Raw genomic sequence first — 20048 nt, forward strand, 5'->3', positions numbered from 1 at the left:
GTACGCAACGTGACAGCCACAAACTAAAGAAACATTTCCTGCTTCAGAAGTTTGGGCTCCCGTGCTGCCACAAAGCCTATCCACATTAAGTATTTAGCAATGGGTGCTATATCTGCTCTACCATGTCACTCGGCTCTTCAATATTCTCTTTGTTCTATTTCTTGCCCAGAACTCAAATTTATCTTTGTCTTTCCTGACGCTGGGAAAAAAAGAAAGAAAGAAAGAAAAAAACAAACCACAACTTACCTCACATCTCTGAAATTAAAAGTCAACTTCACACCAGGATTATCACTTTGAGTGGCAACATCAAAAAGAAAAAAGACAAACGATAACAGTTTGAACCATTAAAACAGAAGCACTTCATTTTCTACGGAGTTTGCCTCATTCATTAATTCAGTCAAATAATTGCTTTGTCTTAATTTCATTAGCTTTGCTCAAAATAGCAAACAGCAAGAGCGGTGGCAAACAGAGGGCAGAGCATCACAAGCTGCAGGCAGAGCCCCTCCATTCTCCAGGCACCCAGCCTGGCCTCGATGCACCAAAGCACAGCCAGCTGCTCACAAGCAGCAGTGCTAACTTCCCACCCATGTTCAGAAGCACTGACAGCATAAGTTCACCTGCAATCACTGAACAAACACAGCCCCCCCCCACCAAGCCCACATCCCTCAGTGCCACATCTCCATGGTTCTTGAACACCTCCAGGGTCAGAGACCCCACCACTCCCCGGGCAGCTGTGCCACTGCATCACCATTCCTGAGAGTTATTTCTCATAATATCCAACCTTCAGAAAGATCTGAGGATAAAGTAACAACATGAGCACTGACAGACAGACACTAACGCAGTGCTGCATTTTAAAACAAGTGAAGAAACACAAATAGGTAAAGAAGCCCAAATAGCCTCACTCCTGCCTCCTCTGGGACATCCTCCCCAGAGCAGAGCCAAGCCCAGCTGGACACCCGGAGATGGGATTCCAAACACAGCCCTGCCCTCTCTATCCATGCCAAAATACTTCAGGAGGCAGTGACAGATGGGCATATAAGAATTTACAGAGGACTAATCTGTAAATCTGTGCCAACTGTACCATTTCTATAGCACACATCTTCAGACTGCATGAATACTTCTTTCAGATACACTGCATGCAGTCACAGAAGCAACATCCTTCTCTGTTCTTGTTACAGATAAAGTAGAACCAAATTAAAGCTTTGGCCAGAAGATCTATCCATCAAAAAGAAAACAACCACTCCCAAAGCCAAGTAAAGTACAAGCTGCCAAAACCACCAGGACCATCTATTTTGGGTAAGTTTTCCAGGACAGCCAAGTAATTGAATCAGGTGTACCTAATCTTTTTTAATTCTCTCCTCCCTTTTCTTTAATTATTTTTTCAGTCTTTCACTTTACTGGAATTACATGGTGGTGCTTGAGACTTGGTAAAGTTGGCCATTTTCCTAAGCAAACAATTATCTTTATAAAAAACACCTCTGAAGTGATTCACGAATGATGCTCAGTCAGCTTTTGCAAAGGAAGATGCTCCCTGCAGCAAACACCAGCTCCACCACATTATCCTCCTGTCTCCACCACCTACTGAAAGCAGTGACAAAGAGATGCTGTGAACACACAAGGATGCCTCAAGGAACGGCTCTATGGGCACCACCAGATCATTCATTTTTTTTTAATCTGACTTTTGTTGCAGCACCCTGTCACTACTGCTTTCCAAGCAGGAAACACAGTGGAGTGGCACACCTGGAAGAAGTCAGTATCTGCACTTACACCTGCCCTGGATTAGGTGCATTCTTGGAAACTTGGTGACCATGCTTGAAACTAATCAGACAAGGAAAGCCCCAAGAGCCATCACTGATCTTCTTGTTCTGTAAATCCATATATCTTCAATTGCTAGAGAGGAAATAGAACTGTATCATTTCCCATTTTGCTCTGAAAGCAGTAGAAAGATTTGACTTCATCTCACCCTGTTAGCAACAAGTCCTTACAGCTTAGCCTCCAGCATGGCTTTCATCCACACAGTGGATTTATGCTCAGGTCCAACAGTCCTGCTCAGCCTTGCCTTAAGTGGCCAAGAATGGCCACAGTTGTGCATGGACATGAACTGCCACGCTGCTCAGTAAATGCCCTATTGTTTAGTGACCTTGATACACCATTTTTTTCATCATCAGCTTTGTTGAAGACAATGCTGTTTGCAATGCCATTTCACTCCTGTTGCTTCTGAGGGGCCTCACAGTCCTCCAAGAGGAGTCACACCTCCTCAGTATATCTTTGCACTCTTCCCACTCCCTTCTGACAAACAGAAAACTTTTCCCAGATGAATCCAATCTGCATATATCCTTCAGTCCCCTGTCAAAGCAAAGTTGTGAGGCACGTCTCCCAGGAGAAGAAAGAGTAAATTACCTTTTAACATTGTGTACATGGGCAAATGCAAGAGCAGTTCCCATAACCCAGAGTTCATATACAGACAGAAAGAGGTGCACCCTTTTTGGACAGATACAGAAGTGAAAGTTGAAGTAATTCTATGTGGCTTGGCCAGATTTATACAGAAGATGAATTTCACTGGAAAACTGAACACAGGTCTTCCTCACCCTGCTGCAATGCCCGAAGAAGAGGACGTTCTTTCTTCCACTCTTATTTCCTAGCCCTCTGAAAATAAAGGAAACAAACCACATTGCTGCTATGGTGAGAAGCCATTGGTTTTCTCTATAAATAAAGTCACACCATTTGACTTCCAGTGTCAATCATAGCCTATGAGCATCAGGATACTCTACAAACACACAGAAAGTACTGTTCATCAGTGCCTTCGCTCCCACCTCTCCTTCCCAGCACCACCACCACATGCTGTAACACTGGAGTGGGACAGGAGCTGCCACTGCACCTCAGCTCAGGTCCAAGCCAACATCACTGCTATTCATCTCACCTGCTGCCTTGAGCCAGCACTGTGTGAAGAAACCCCCACCCCTTTGCAGCCAACAGTCTCTCTTCCCCATCCATGTGACCCACTTTTAGCTCCATTTAGGTACATCTAAGGCAGTGTGCTAGCCTGGGGTTTCCTTCTACCTGTGGGCACTGTTCTCTCCTCCTTCCTCTAGCTCTGGTTATTAAACAGGAGATAACACCAACAAAAAAGTGACAGTCTTCTGAGATGCCCTTCAAGAATTTGTTGTTCTTCCTTCTAGTGGTCATTTACAGACATGCAGCACAAAAAATAAAATGCAGTTGTGCAACTGTTACCTCAGGAATAGGCAGTGGGACCTGAGAGGCGCACAGATCCACATGAGATCTCCCCAGTTTTGTTTTGAAAACATCTACTCAAAAAAGAAAAAACAGCTGGATACATATTGATTCAGGTTCAAAAGTTCCAAAAGGACACAGCTGCACAAAGCAGAGCTCTCCTGTGCATCACCCAAAAGGAAGCTGAGTGCTTCACTAGCAGCTATCTGGGCCCCAGCACACAACAGGCTACAGGCTCAGCAGGACTGGCATAGCTCCCCAAAGGGTCACAGCACATCACAAGCTTAGATGCAAACCCTTGTTTGAAATACACATGTGTTTCCATGATAGAACAAGAGAAAGCATTAAAAACATTAAAAATTCAGCACTCCAAGACTGCAGATAAAGGGCAGCAGAGCAGATCTTGCCCTGATTCTTGGCTTCCATATAGGAGATACCTCCCCAAACACAGTCCAGGCCACAGCTAAAACAAACAACCACCATGAAGTTGGCCTGAGGAAAATAATCTGCCTTTTTTGGAGGCCCATTTCAGACTTCCTGGGCTTTTCCAGCACGACTCACCTCCATGTGTAATCAGAGTTCATTGCTATCACAGTAAACAGCAGAGAATTAAAACCACCACACAATAAGTGATAGTTATGGGAAAAAAAAATGTATCTGCTCAGATACCTTTTCAGGAATCCTAGGATTTTTTTTTGGTGGAAAAGTTGCCCTATGTTTCCTGTGCAATGTGAACCCTGGAAACAGAATAGGAACCATTATGGAACAAAAGTCACCCAGAAGTTTTACATATGTTCTACACGCTCACTTGCCCTTCGAGAAGCACTCAGATGAAAAGTACACGTGGCAAAAACAACCTGTTTCAAGGACAACCTCAGATAAATAAACCAGGCTGAATGTGACACAACTCCCCAGGTCCAAGATCAGAGCAACAACAGAGCAGCTGGACTACAGCACGAGAGGTTAGCAACAGCCCTATCCTAACCTCCAGTCACTCAAGAATGCTCTGTGCATAGTACCCCACAGTACTGAGTGGGGAATGGCATTTGTTTTATAACTGATGGCAATAACATACACCAGAGGTGAACCCTTTATGGAAACAAGCCAAAGGAACTCCCTTACCTTCCGTGAAGCTGCCGGTAAGAGTAATGACGACAAACACTTTACCTTCTGGTTCCAAATCCACCTGAAAAAGCAAAGGCAACATTAGGAGATTGTTTTTCAAGGCAGAGAGTCTTCTAATCAGGATTTTTCAGGACAAGTCCTGCCAGCATTTGCTAAGATCCAAGCTGCATGCGGCTCTGAGCAGCCTGGTCTGGTGACTGGCGATCCTGCACACAGCAGGGGGTTGAAACTAGATGATCACTGTGGTCCTTTTCAACCCAGGCCATTCTGTGATTCCACAAACTCCCGAGCACACCCTTAACGTTGTAAGAAATTAAGCACCCATCACCCAAATTGTTCAGTGCATCCATGGAAAAAGGGTGAATCGAGTCCCCAGTTTTTTAAGAAGCCCTAAATGTTGAACAGTCTCAACCACGCTAGAATAACAGCCAATTCTGTCGAAAGACCCATGTATAAATGCATGGTGAAGTATATGCATATTTTTTCCCTATTACATCCCATTAAAAATATTTCAGACTCTCAAAATACCATAATTGCTGGGGCAAACTCCTATTTCTGATATCAATCACTTTTTCACTTTAGACCATAGAAAATAGGAAAATTAGGGTTGCTCCCTGAAGACTTTTAATCTAAATTAGACAGAGACACAGAACGTTATTTTAGCAATTAGAGATTCAATCCCAGAGTTTACCAACTTACTCTTGAAAGGAGGTATTTATTTTTTTTTGTTAGCAGCTTTCTAACTTGCAGTTGGAATTTTTAATTAAGATCTTGCTCCAGTTTTTTGCTAAAAACCACTTGGTGAACAAAGTCACAGCTAAGAAATACCTGAAGTTTGCGTCAGGCTCCTCACACAGGAATCTCACTTAAAGGCACATTCTCCCCATGCAAGGATAAAATTAGCAAAGTGGAGCTTCACACCTCGTGGGTACTTTTGATCTGCAGAATGGGAGTTCTGAAAATAGAGCTCTCTCAGTGGAATGACTAAACGTGATCACTTCTAACTGCATTTGCTCTCATGCTGTCGCCTTTTCTTGGTTCAAACTCTTTTTTTGCTGAAGTACAGAAACTGTTCTCAAGTTATCAGGAATTCGTTAGTATGAGTAGAAGCAATACCGTTAAGGAAAGGAAGGGAGAACATCTTACTGACCTGACTTCAGCTACAGACCAGAAGTGACACCCTATTAATAGGATGCAAACCACAGGAACTAAAACTGCTTGGGAAAACCCTGTCATGATGTTAATTTTATGGGTGCCATGCTTCCCAATCCCTAAAGAAGACCTGTACCTCAGCAAAAATTTCAATATTTAGCTTTGACTCAGAACTAATTTTCAGTTTGCCTGGACTGACTACTGGACTGGCTGTGTTTGAACAGCCCTCTGCCTCAATTAATGAAGACTCTTCCATAGAAACAACTTCAACTCCTGTGGTATCACAGACCTTTTTTTGCCTAAATTCCAGTTTACTGTGCAGACACGTAACTTCATACAGGAAGAGTTAAAACAAAATGTATAGTAACATATATCTACAACATACAATCACCCAAACTGATCTATGGGCTGTCATGATTTCAGGTCATAGGTCCTGTCTCTGTGAGGCACCTTGCTTTCCCTCCTGTAAATGAGATTCCCCTGCACTAGCTAGCACAATCTCACAAAACAAGGAAAAATGTAGTGAAAGTATCAGCAGAAGATTTAGGAGAGTTATAAAACAATCTCTCTTCCTCCAAACTTGGAGATTAAAGACCACTGAGATCCCCTACACCAACTCAGCAGTGCTCACGTACCATAAGTCAAGAGTGCTCAGGTTAAGAGGCTGTTGCTGCACTCAAGACCTACTCCTGGTGCATGTTGGCAGGATCTGGATCTAACAAAACACTGCAGCTGGACGGCTCCAAAATGAGGACTGAAGCCCTAGAAGGTGTCTTTGGCAGAGCAACACCCGCAGGGCGTAGGGCTGGCAGTGAAACCAGCAGTCTGTATTGCACAGGAGGTCAGACCAGGCCATCTTAATAGACTTTCCGGTCTGACACGGATAACAGCAACAGATAAGATACAACAAAATAAAATAATTAATATACTACTGATAGAAGCCTGCCTTTTGGACCTGCCATGATCTCCTTTACAGATGAAATCTGACCAGCAAACCATCAGCCAACACAGCATCTGAGATCAGTTCAGAGATACGTGGCAAGTACCCGAAACAAAAAATAGACTCTGACCCAGAAAACCAAAAGCAAAATGAGCTTCCCACACCTGATCACAGACCTGCCCAAGACGAGGACACAGCCGCTCCCAACAGCATCACCAACCCAAGGGGTCACGATTTGTTTCAATGCTGCACAGGCTGTCCTGTCCTACGGCTGTGCAGTGCAGAGGGGCCCTGTGCCAACTCCTTGGGATGGGATCTGCAATGCTCCTATAAACCAGGGCTCACAGGATGAGCAGCTTCTAAACCAAGGCCCCAGGGCTAACCTCCACCATCCCCTGCTATACACCTTCATTATCACCTCCACACATTCTTTTCTTCGCAGTATTATCTGTGGCTGCTCAAAGACAAAACCTATGTTTTTGCAGAGAAACAGGAGCCACGATATTATTCTTGACAGAGCTAGTAAAGCCAAAATGTGCCATGAGATGGTGAAGCCAGTGGTGGGGAGGCTCAGAGAAAAACTCAACAGCATGAAAACAGCAAACATGACACTAAGGAGCCGTGTATGAAATGGGAACAGAAGAACTTTATCATCTGTATGCATTTGAACACAATCTCCAGAGAACAGGAAGTGACATTAGAAGCACGTGCTTCTATGGAGAAAAGTTTCCTAACGCCAAGATCAACTTGGCACAGGATAGCTTTCTTTAGGTAAGCATAAATTATGTTGGTAAGGCGTAGTATCAGAGCAGAAAATACACCACAGTAGAAGTAACATACTGGGAGAAGCAAAGAAGCTGGAATTTTTCTGTACACATAGTACTGAGAATGCAACAGGGTACTGACCTCCAAGCAAATCCCACTGGTGTGGGGTTTTTTTTGCGCAGCATGGTGCACCAGCAGGAGATGGACATGTATAGCTGTAAACAGCCATCGTGCTCACCTGTCCAATGTTTTCACACCCAGCTGGGGTGGCTTCACCCACCACAACACCTGGGTGAAAAACATGGACTTCCTGGCTGTTTCAAACGGAATGTGGCAAAGTTTTAACTAAATGGGAGAGGAGCATGAGCTCTTCAGAGCAGTGACACCTTTAATCACCACTCTTCTAGCTCATGGAAACGGAGGAGGGCATGGTGGATGCCCCCATCCCTGGAGATATTGGCTTTCAAGGATCTTTACAGGTCCCTTCCAACACCAAGAATTCTGTGATTCTCTGCCACACAAAGCATGGATAAGACTGTTCAAGTTCAAGAACTCCCTTCAGATCCATTAGAACACCACTGGATTTTGGCCGAGAGCTAAGCATATACTTTAACTTCTGATGAACTTTACAGACATACCGAAAAGAAAACAAGTGCTGGAGGATTTTGGCAAGTGAGCTGGAAATGAGCAGGTAAAGAGTGATGAGCTCAGCCACGGTTTCATGGCCGCCTCATTGTGCAACACAGCACTCTGGCAGCCAGGCCCAGCGCAGGAGCACGGAGGACTTCTGTCAGTAGTTCAGACTGCTCACAGCAGCCCATGCCTAAACTTGCTCAGATTGCTCAGCTCCGTGTGACTTCAAAAGGAGCTGGGAGAGATCTAGTTCCCACAGGAGGGGCCCAGGCAATCATCTCACACACCTTCCCTCCAGAAGCTGTGTCATTCCTGACAGCAGGGCAGGTGTTATTAATTCCCTGTGTGTAAAAATCAGACCTTAGTTTAGGCACAAACAAGGGAAGAGATGCAGAGAGACCAAAACAGGACTCCTTAATCATATGCCTCCGCATGTATTAAAAAAAAAACAACTAGTCGTGCGTGATTCATCAATGGCAGAGAGGTTTGGAAAACAATTTCAGAAGGAGGCAACGTATCAACACCCAGCTGAAGCATCCGCTGAACTCGAAGAGCAGGTATAGTCACAGCCTGGCAATGAGCTCAGCCTGCCTCCCAAACCCTGCCTGTGGACTGGAAGAGCTGAGGCTGCCTGGTGCCTGCAGGTCTCCACAAAGCAGAGCTGTGAAGGTGGGAGTCAGCAAACTTCTGGGGTGAAAAGACATTGGCAGCAGTGAACATCAGCTCCTGTAAGATTTCTCCTTTTAACTCCCCTCCGCTGCACACATAATCCTAATCTGAACCACGCAGAAATCATTGGGAATCCTTTTATTGTCTTTGAATCTGACACAGACAAAAACTGCATTTACCCTGGAGCCCAGAGCATCCTTTCTCCCATTGCTGCTCTGTCCTTTCTTCCCCACAGGCACAATTAGTAAGCCTCCTAGAAGTACAGCCTCCTCCTGAGCCCATGTCAGGGCTGACGTGGCTTCACAAGCAGAACAAGCCAGACACTTGCAGTGAATAAAGCAAATATAAAAGCTACCTGGGGAGTTAATTAGCTTAATTAAACAAGTAGCTATACCTTTTCACTTCCTACATCATTTTTACATTTAATTAACAGAACTGCATATATAATCACTCATTTGCAGAGGCAATTCCCAAGGCTCTGTTCAGTCTGGAAGAATCTGGGTTAGTCTAAAGCTGGTTTTTCACATGCCTCTAGTTACTTCTTTTCTTTTTTCTTGCTCGAGTTCCTAACAGGTCATGCTTATGGAATGCCAGTTCTTTCTATATTTTAATAGCATAGCACCTCCACCTGAGCATGCCTTTGTCAGGTCAAGTCATAACTTTCTCACCCAAACATGTTTGGATTCATCAGTCCCTCCTGGACATTTGAAGCCTGATAGATGCCTGTTTATCAAGTGAAGCACATTAGAAAAAAATCTCCAGAATTCTCTCATTGAAAGAGGATTTTGCATTTCCACACCACGAGCAGATTAAGGTGCTTTTTCCTACAAATGTACAATATGCATTAGTTAGGATTCAAACCAGCGTGCCTAAAAAGCCAACTGTGCCAACTGTCATCTTCATCCTGCCAAGGCTGGCAGGCACTTACAGCAATCATCTCTGCCCAGGGCAGATGGGGACATCCCTGAGACTCACTGCAGGCTTACTGCATGGGAGACCCTAGGTGATGTCATTTGGGTCAAGGCACAGATCCCAGCCCTCATCTCACCTGAGATGTGAATCAGACTGAGAAGCACTGGGATTCTGCCTGGCCACCAGAAAGCCTCAAACCTCTACATCCTCCAGTGTCAGCAGACATCCAAGCTTCAATAGGGAAAAGAAACCCTTCCAATGACTCTTGCTGCTGTGTGTTTAACTCCGAAAGTAAACCCACAAATGGGTGGAAAGTTAGTCTCCCTCCTGACTCCTACAACCAGTTCTTCCAGCTGTTACTGTAACATTGTCATTCTAATTTTTTGTTCCAGGACAACTGTTTAAAATATTACTTTTGTTTTCAACCAGGCTGCATAATTATAAGCTGCATGACGGCCACAACCAACCATGCATAACTAACCACTCTTAGCTAATCCCAGACTCTTTAATCAATTTTAGCCTGGTTTCACTCGAGCGACTCCCCACCTCAAAAGATTTGCTCAGAACAGTAAAGGCTGCAACAAGACTTACCCTTTCCCATGAAAATTCCTGCCAAGAAAACCTGTTCTACAACACTGAAGTTTCTCAAAGAAAGTACTGTCCCCAACAATACCATATCCTATCAAAAATCTGTTCCCTCAGAAATTTAAGTCGAACTCAAGGCAAAATCAAGCAAAGTCACAAGTGCACTGATGTCCATTATAGAGAAGGTTTCTCACCCACAAATCCACGACAAGCATGAGGATAGAAACCTCTAGGACAGTAGGTGGGCTGGGAAGACAACACAGAAGATGACCAGACCCTAAAAGTGAGGGTGCATTTCTGAGGGTACAGCGCAGCCCACGAGTGGGACAGCCCTGCAAATCTAACCTCAAGCAGCTCCCACCTCGAAGCCTTTGCTGTTAACTCAGTGGGGCATCTCTCACAGCAGGCCTGCAGGCTGGGGGAGGAAGGTAGCCTCGCTTCTGAGCTGTCAGCAGGTTTTGCAGCCCAAGCTGTGGTGACTGCGGTGTCCTGAAATCTTCAGGGCATAGCTGAGCAAAGGCAAGCAGCTTCCTGCCCTACAGGGCCCCACAGGACACCTCCATGCCACCTGCCCTGCTGCTCCACATGGCGTACATCGCTGTAAGCCCCATGAAACAAAAATCATGTGGGCAAGACGTATTTTGCCTTTCCTTGTCACACACGTGTACCAGCAGAGGCCTCGCTCTTCTGCACAAAGCACTAAACATAGAACTTGCATGGTGGTACCCATTACTGGATTCTGCATGTCCTCCCATCCCTGGATTCTCCTCTGGACCATCACAGCCTTCCTCCTGCAGCTATTTTGTTGGGATTTTCAGGGAGTTGGTGTTTTCCCCAACCATTTCATTTCCTAAAAAGAAGATCATAACAACAGTGCTGGACCACTAACTCAAAGGACAGCAACACAAGGCTTTGTTTTCAGCCATTTGGACACTTGGTCCATGGGATATGCCCATAGAAGCATACTGGCCTTGTACATGCAATGTAGCTGCCTGCAACCAACCACAGGTAAAACAGGCTGAGAGTGGGACAAGGTCTTGGATCTTGAAAGAACTTAGGATCTTTGGAAAATAAAAATAAAAAACACCCAAAAAATGACAAGTCACACACAGACACACACACACACACACACACACACACAAAACCTTCCCTCTGATTCAATGGGGAGTAACAAGTCAATGAACCTCTATAGACATATGTTTAGCAAAGGAATCAGAATTATTACCAAGAAGACAAAAATCAATAGTGGGACAACAGCTGCTGTGCCACTGTTTAGCTGAGACACTGTTTAGCTATGCAGTGCTCTGGACACATTAGTTGCAAAAGGATGACAATGAGAACTCAAGTTTTAGATCTCTTGTTAGGCATCCATCGCAGAAAGATATTACTGTCTATCACAAGGCCCTGGAGATGATCAACAATCACATTTTTCACCATCTTTATTAACGCAGCACAACTTGGCAGAAAAACGAGGAAGTTGTGCCAATTTTGCTGCTCATAGGGATAAAGAAATAAGTCAGCGATGGCTGCCAAGCAGGCATGTTGGTGGCACTTCCGTTTGGAAGCTGTCCAAGGGCTGCAGCAATGCGTTTCCTCAAAATAAACACAACACTGCTGAGCTTATCACTGACAGAATGTCCCTCGATGAGGAGACGGCAGGTCAATGCAAGGCTGTGCACCCATGAACCAGCCAGCACGCAGCACTGGGGAGAACCAGAACAGGCACTGGATGGAAACAGAGAGACAAAAACAAACAAACCAAAAAAAAACCTAGGCTCTTGCTCTTGAGAAGACTTCCAAGGTACAGCATTCACCTGCAATTTTAATTAAGCTTATTAACAAATCTAAGCAGGCTTATGAATCATTTGCGGTGCTACATAAAGCAGCAAAGTATGCACTGCGGCCTGAAGTTCTCTATCAAGGTATTCTTGTTGGCCGCCTGAGGATTGCCAAGCACACAGCTACAGCTATAAAGCACTGTGTAAGGTCAGGGAAATCCATCTGATTGCACAATGGAGTACAGGGCCCTCAACATTCCATGAATTAATCCAATCCAAGGCATTGTGGACAACTAAGAACAGCAGCAACACTAAGAGCCCACCTGCAGTTGTCTTCCTAGGGACTTGCTCAATTACACGCTTATTTTACTCTCCTTACTTGGTGCCAGAAAATATTTTCATGTTCTTCACATGTTTTACTGAATAATATTGAATTTCTGAATTTCTTGAAACTGTTCTCCATCAGGCATGTCACTATTCCTACAGCATATTCCCACTGTACGTGGCTCACTTTGGTGCACTGCTGCTTTCCAATTTTCGCCCATAGGCAGCAGCTTCTTTTTAAAACTAGGCCACAGCTGATGAGATTGTGAACTGCTTCTGTAAGAGCCTCACCTCTGAAGAGCCAAGCCCATCTTTTCAATAGCAATCAAAACATTAAGTCATACTGATATATGAAAAAGGCAACCTACTGGAAAAGCCCATCATGCTTGATCACTACTAATGCGTGATATAAAATTGAGAAAGGAAAAAAAAAAAAGGATCTCAGAGTGTGATTAGATAAATATGTAGGTGTCTACAGCTTGAATGCAGGAAGCTGGGGTTCCACAGTACAGAGATTCAAACGTAAACTGAAAAAAAAGTCTGCAAAGGTCTTGATTTGCAGGTGTTTGGCCCTTTCCTCATTTAGATATCAAATGTTTTGGAAAAGATTTGTACATAGTGGAAAGCCTTGTCATAACCCACACTCCACAGTTGGGTTTCTTTTCATTTACTGAAAGCAGGGCCAACAGCTCTGTTCTGACCTTCACCCGCTGATCTCAGCTCCACCTCCAGAGTTGCTGAAACACCACACTGGCAACAGCAAAAACCCAGATATGGCCACAGCGCCTGCTTTTGCATAGGGGAGCTCCCTGCTTCTGCATCCCTCTGTCAGGCAAAGCGAGGTCCAACAGGTCATCTGAACTCTCCACCTCTGCACCCAAAGATCTCAACAGCCCTTGAGGTGCCAGGGGAAACATTACGCTGTCAATGTCACAGATGGAAAGTATGGATGTATGCAGGTGGCATGAGCGCAGCTAGAAACTGTGCTTGTGGTTTTCAAAAGTCTCTCCTAGCATGCTGCACAGCAGGCTCTCTGACCTGCAAAACCACAGGGCTCCAGAGTACCCATGAAAGCAGCACGTACCTGACTTCAGAGGGGCAGATGTCAAGAGCCAACTTACTGCTCTTTTAGTGCAAGAGAATCGGCCCTTCTTCACCAGAATCCATCACTCTCTGTGACTACAAAACCTTGCTCTAAGTGCGTTACTGGGGGAAAAACAAGAACCCTACACCACAAATGAAAAAGCACCCCGTCAGCATCACAGTGAATTAAGTTGCATACAAAATCCACTTCTCAGCACTATTTCTAAAAAAAGTATGGTTTCAAACAACACCTCTCAGAGGCACGCCAGTCTTTAGAACCAAAGATCCCACGATAGATGTCCCATTTAAAGCTTTAACTGTATTACTGATCTTCAGTGAGGATATGAATAGGAGAGATTAACTGCAGCAACTTTTGAAACCTAGAGCCTACCATGGGCTGTGACACCACAGAGAAGGACACCTATGCTCTGACCATTCTTTCCATATTTTGAATTCATTTTTCCCCCCTCACCTGGCAGTTTCTTAGCACTGAAGCAATTATAGACTAACTTTTATATCCAGCCAGCATTAATCCACCACAACTCCTTTCACGTTCCTCGTTGCAAGATTATTAGCAACATGATTTGAGACAGAAGGAATGAAAACAAGCTATCAAAGTGTGGTGTCATATAGGAGAGAAGCTACTTGAGCCATAGGGAAAGATGGAGGAGAAGGTTAAAAGCATTTTAAACTGCACACTAATTCCTCTCCCATTCCCAGCCATGGCCCATTGCATTGTCTAACATCTGCTTGGTACAACACATCCCAGAACATCATGTATAAGCAGCAGCAACTTTTAGCCACTTAACCAATCAGATATTTCTGAAGGTACAAAAAGGAGTGCCAAGGCATGCACTCCCCCAGCATTCCTGAAGGTATGATGCTCACTCGTGGTGACCAGATGTTGCTGCTCGTGTCTGCACTCTAATCCCATGAGGTTCAGTGATGAGAGTCATCACCAAGCCTTCATGCAGCATGAAGAATATTGGTTAGGATCCAGAATGCAGCTGACAACACCCAGAAAAGATACGCCATTGCCAACATTTGCTTTGCCAAGTTAGCTCATGCCTGTTTGTATAGAGGTTTCTCTTTGCAGGCTTGATTTTCTGTTTTAGTGGGATTTTTTTTCTTTGGGGGGGGGGGGAAGGGGAGGGAACAAAAAAATATATTTCTGCACAGTGGCAGCTAAGAAAAGAGTGCATAGATGAGGTTCCTGATATGGAAGGACCAGCTTGTGTTCATACATAAAGCATTAGGGAAAAAAAAAAACAACAGTCATGAAAATCCTGAGGCCAAACACAGCAATAAGAGACAGACTGTCCAAGACCAGGCAATTTTTAGCCCCATCACATCTATGATTACAGTTTTCCTCTTCTCCCTCATGGGAGAGGTGATCTCACCATGCACTTGTGACCATACAGTCATAGCTGTGACTCCAGCAAGCGAGTCAAGACGGGAAGGAGCTGAAGAGCAGCAGCCTCCAGCCTTCCTGAGGCTTGCTGAGTGGGTGACAAGGTGCCGTATCACTGTGGGAAATGCTGACCCAGCCATCTGCCTCCATCTGAAGGAGGATGCGCTTCTGTGTTTTGCGTGTGACTGCAGGCTGACAGGCAGCACGTTACCATCTAACAGCAGCACGCTGCCATGTATTTCCCTTTTTTAATATTTCTTTTTCTCTTTCCAAAGCATGGCTTCAAGATGAGAAAGCATTTCTCAATATGACCAAGATGCACTTTAGATTAAAGGAGATTAAGAGAGGAGCAGGGAAGGGAAACCCAGAAAGGGTCTGTAGAGGAAAAGGTCAGAACGCGGCTTGAGGAGTCAATCAAAATGACAAATTAATGTTGGTCTCATTCCCATCTGAAGCTCAACATCACCTGGATTTAATGAGGTCTGCAAATCTACAGACAGGTGTTGTCTCTCCAAACAGTTTTTGCTGGGGAGCATTGCAAGACAAAGCACGTGGCAAACCTAGCTAAGCAAAAACAGCACAGGCTGTTAGGAGACCATCCTACTTAGAACAATCACCGTCATATTCCCTCCTTAATAAATATTTTGTTCCTTTGTAACAGAAGGCCTGGCATTTTATCTGTGCCACAGGTGATCCACGTGCTTTGCATTACAAATGCATGTGCTTTTAGCATCAGCCTGCTAGATAATACATTTAAAAGTATAAATCCCTCTCTGGAGAAAAGCATTTCCCCACCTGAGTGGCACAGCTGATACAGACCTCATGCTCCTCTTCCCACTGACAGAAAGCCCCTGCTTGAGGGGGAACACCCTACCTTAATTTCCAAAGTAAAATCATATTAATTCCAGGAAAAGCCACATCAATTTTAGTCTTACAGTCTTAACCAGACAGCTTTCACCAGCTGAGAACAGAAATCCCCCAGACAGCATTTATATTCTTTCAAAACAAAATCAAATAACTTCCTTTCTTTAAGGTTTACTAAGCTCTAAAGTCAAGAAGCCAAACAGTTCCTCTTGTCTTTACAAGCAGCGTGTCTGGTGAAAACCCTGGGAGGAAAGAAAACTAAAGATATAGTCCTTCTAATGACTGCCATACAGCCAATGAAGTGAATCATTACAAATAAAAGTCTCTAAAAAAGGGAATAGCTGATGCTATTCATACGCAGTATCAAAGAGCCATAGATGAGATGACAGAAGCAAAGAGTTCGATCCTTAGTGGGGAAGTCCTTAACGAGCTGAATTGGAGCTACTCACTGGACCTTTGCCAAAGCTGCACAGTCACTTTCAGCTTTTTATAAACCTAAAGATGCTCCTCGCAGTTGAGCAGCACTTGAGCGGCGTCTGGGACATTGCCATACACAGTAATACAACACACCAGAGTGGTTTCAGGTACGGAGATACAAAGTCTGAACATGCGATGACCCACTGGAAAATGTGTAGTGAAAGGTGGAAAGATCTGGTGCTCTTCAAACACCTACACATCCTGACTGCGGCTTCGAAGCGGCCACAACACTGTCTATTGTAGAGCACTGTTCCTGTGGAAACAGTTGATAAACAGACTTTAAGGAAAGAGGTAAAAATAAGTACAATAGGAGATTTTGTCAACTATCTATTTACTGGAGATCTATACGCAGATGTATACATAGATGTAGATAGATAGGTATAAGCAAAATGGTCCTGCTCTTACTGTTGACAGCCAACAACATTATCAGGCACAGATGCAGACTATTTTAGAGCAGCTGAAGTAATAAAAAGGAAACACAAACTTCTCTGCAAATAGAATTTCACATGTCCGTAACTTCTAATAAAAGGGGGCTGCTTCAGCCAGTCTAGGAATTGAACCACAAAACTTAGGGTGAGAAAACGTTGAGGATCTTTTCCGTGGTCAATGAGATTCTTTTACAGTCTTTCAGAACTAGAGCACGGGGCATCAGGGGATAAAACCAGGAAGCCTCAGTGTTTGCTCACCTTATCATCCAAAACAGGAACAAGAGCTCCCAAAGCCTTAGGAAAAAACAGAACTGATATTGCTTAAAGAGTGAGTACTGCATACCCAACTCTGAAGCAACTCTCTTTGGAGTAAGCTTTTTTATATATAGAAATAAATCCACTGACCTTGTATTAATCACAACAGCCCTTTCTCAATGCAAAGGGAAATGACAAACTTAGACGGATGCACCAGACACCTCCTGAGATCACTTCCACAAAAGCTAAAACATGCAACAACTTGAATGATCTTTCCTTCTTTTGGAAGGACGCTGCCCAATACCCTGCAGTTTAATTCTTGACAACAGAGTAATTCTAACTCCAAGGTTCTTCTAACAATTCTGAAGTTCTAAAGTTCTTAACTCCAAGACTTTCATCCATCAAGGCAGTGACTAGAGAGACAACAACCAGGAAAAGGGATTTCTCCTAGATAGACACAGGGCTAAGTGAGAACTGAAATGAGTATGTGCCTCTCAGCACACACATACATATACAGGCACTACTACACCACAAGCATCAACGCCCTGCACTTCTGCAGGGGTGCAGCAGCCGGCCATTTTGAACCAATAAATAATTAACCAAGCTCTTCAGTAGACACTGAAAGGGAAAAGTCATTTTGGTATCAACGAGAGATTACAGTCCCCAACCCCCCTTTTCCTCCGGACGTCAGCACCCTGCTGCACAGGCAGCAGAATGGACTCTGCTTTCACGTCTCCAAAACCACAGCTCACAGCCCACTGCATCAGCTCACCCTGCTTTTGGTAGACGCTTTCTTCACCACACAGGGCTGTGAAGTTGGGTGGGTGGCAAGCAGCACCATGAGCACAAAGTGCTCCAGTTCCCCTGAGGCACAAGAGGACAAAACCCCACTGGGTACCCTCTTACATCTGCCCTATACAAGCTGCCAGAGCTCTCAAGGCACAGCCCTGCTGGAAAAGGGGCTCTATCACGACTGAATGCAAAACTCATTCCTAGTCTGGGTGATTTTGCAAGCTTTCACCCAGATGAGAAGGGTTTCATCACTAGCTAGTGTGTGAACATGTTTTGCCTACAAGGGGCTGAAAGCCTCTCTATATGTGCTTTTTATATGTGCTCTATATAGATGTTTTATTCCTGAGCCTGACAGACACTCCAGAATTAGTTTGCTCTCTGTTTCAACACTATCACCGCAAGACTGCAACTGTCCCTGAGGATACAGACATTAGAAACAGCACGTAACAATAAACACAGGGGTCCCACCGCCCTTCAGGTAAAGCTGGAGACCTTGGCCACAACCTCCACAGATCTAGGACTTCCAAAACAAACCACATTGTTCTTTGCAGCCACTCTGTCCACTTCCTTTTTCCATATTACACCTTCTTGCTTTCAAATGGAAAGAACAGGCTGGCTAGCACGGCTCCACAGCTCAAGCAAGAGAACATAGCACTGCTGGGCTCACACCACAACTGCAAAGCAACAGCTTGCAAAGGAAGGTGAAGTATGTTTCTTCGTAGAATCAAGAAGATGGGAGAGAACTTTCTGTTACCTTTATTGGCAAGACAGGCTAAATGTTCCTTTATGTAATTATTGGAAAATGTGGTCAGAATTAGCTATTCTGGTTAAGTACTGATGGGCTATATTCAGGGGGGTGGATGGCTTATCTTAGGTGGGTTTCTAAACAGTTTTGCTCCAAGCCAAGAACAATACAAGCTTGTTGCTCGTATTGTAGCTACTAAACCACCACAATTACATCTCACTACTTTAAGAAGACTTAATAAAACAGCATTTTTCATAGGGCAGATTTGTGAGCTGCCACATCATGAATTCCCTCCACAAACAAAAATTTTAAGGAAGGAAATCTGTTGGAAATGAGCCTAAAACCAGTGACCAATAAGTCACCCCTCTCACAAGCCCGTCCTGGGAACTACTGTTCCCAAGAACATACAAAGCTCCTAAATTCTGATTCTTATTGTTATCTGCTTACTTTATAACAAAGAACTGACTTTAGGAGTCAATCCTGAAAAATGATGATAGTCAGCAGTGCTTCTAGAGAGCCCTGCTAGAAGGTGGCTGATGACCCCACACATTTGACACCTCCATATTTTGTCCTAGATAAAACCTACAGCATGTTCCAACTTAGTCGCTTTGATAGAAACCCTTCCATATATCAGGACCATGCAGGGGCATCTTCCTTGCATGATTACTTTTGGTTTCAAGCTTAGCAGCAAGCTGCCTTGCAGAATAAATTCTCAATGAATTTATTAATGTTAGATGCCTCAGACTGTGAATGACCTGGATAATAAAGTCATGGCACAGAAGCCAATTTTTTCCTCTATCTCAGAGCTCCATGAACACATTGTGCTCAGTAAATAATGTATAACCAGCCATCATAAATCTTTGTTGCATATAGAAAGAAAAGTATGCCCAGTTCTCCCAACTGTGTTGGTGCAGAGCAGGCAGCATAGTTCCGTCAATGCTATTGGGAATCACTGATGTAAACCTGGCAAGTGAAAGCAGAGAACACTGGGCTTTTGTTTGCTGAAATCCCACAGAAAATGCAGACACACTTTTCATAAAGTAACACTTTGCAACTAACGAGAAAGGAGGAAGATGGCTTTCATGTAGTAATACGTAATTTAGAATAGATGCCTGAAAGAAATGAGATACAGAGAAGAGATTAGTGTGACGGTCTGTAGCCCCATTTCTAGCCTTCCCTCAACATACAAAAGATCATAGAATCAAAGAGTGGCTTGGGTTGGAAGGGACCTCCACCCCCCCTGCCACATGCAGGGCCACCAACCTCCATATCTAAAACTAGACCAGGCCGCCTAGGGTCCCATCCAACCTGGCCTTGAACACCTTCAGAGATGTTTTGCTGTCTCCTCTCCAGATTCAAAGCATTTAAATGTAATGAAAATCAAAGGAGATGAGATACAGGAAAGCATTCAGTGAATCATTTCCCAGACTGCGCTACTTAGATCAGCACACTTTTCTCCTCAGTCCTGGGCAAAATCTGGACAAGCTGTATGGTCTTGTTTGCAAAGGGAAATAAATGCAGTACAAATTAGAAATTCAAACAGGATGAGCTAGTCCTTTACCAGTTGTTCTTGATCTAGGAGGCCATCCTTATTCTGAATCAACTCAATGCAGAACTGAATATATTTAATATTGGCTAGTCTGGATGTAGAGAAATACTATGGAGATTAAATCACATGTACAAAAGCTGACTTTAATACTACCAAAAACTGCAGATTGTTGCAACTGTTCTGTCAGGTAAAAGCTCTTAGGAGTGCAGCCACCCCATGCTCATTTTCACAGACCTAGTAAACCTGTCACCTACCTTCCTGTCCAGGCTGCAGAGCCAGCCAGCTTCAGAGATCTGCCACAATCCCAAATGATCCTTCTGACAGTGT

General features: G+C 44.2%; 1 protein-coding gene across 1 annotated transcript in view; it reads right to left on the minus strand.

The window, feature by feature from the left end:
- PRKCH (protein kinase C eta) overlaps window positions 1-20048 on the minus strand; it is a 107300-nt gene that overhangs the window by 78792 nt on the left and 8460 nt on the right. The window contains exon 2 of the mRNA XM_042863459.1: window positions 4357-4420. Within this exon, the coding sequence (XP_042719393.1) occupies window positions 4357-4420 (64 nt within the window). The remainder of the gene's footprint in view (window positions 1-4356; window positions 4421-20048) is intronic.

The sequence above is a fragment of the Lagopus leucura genome, unplaced genomic scaffold (genome assembly GCF_019238085.1).
Source record: "Lagopus leucura isolate 7727_CA_CO unplaced genomic scaffold, USGS_WTPT01 Super-Scaffold_1, whole genome shotgun sequence".
In the NCBI taxonomy this organism is placed as follows: domain Eukaryota; kingdom Metazoa; phylum Chordata; class Aves; order Galliformes; family Phasianidae; genus Lagopus; species Lagopus leucura.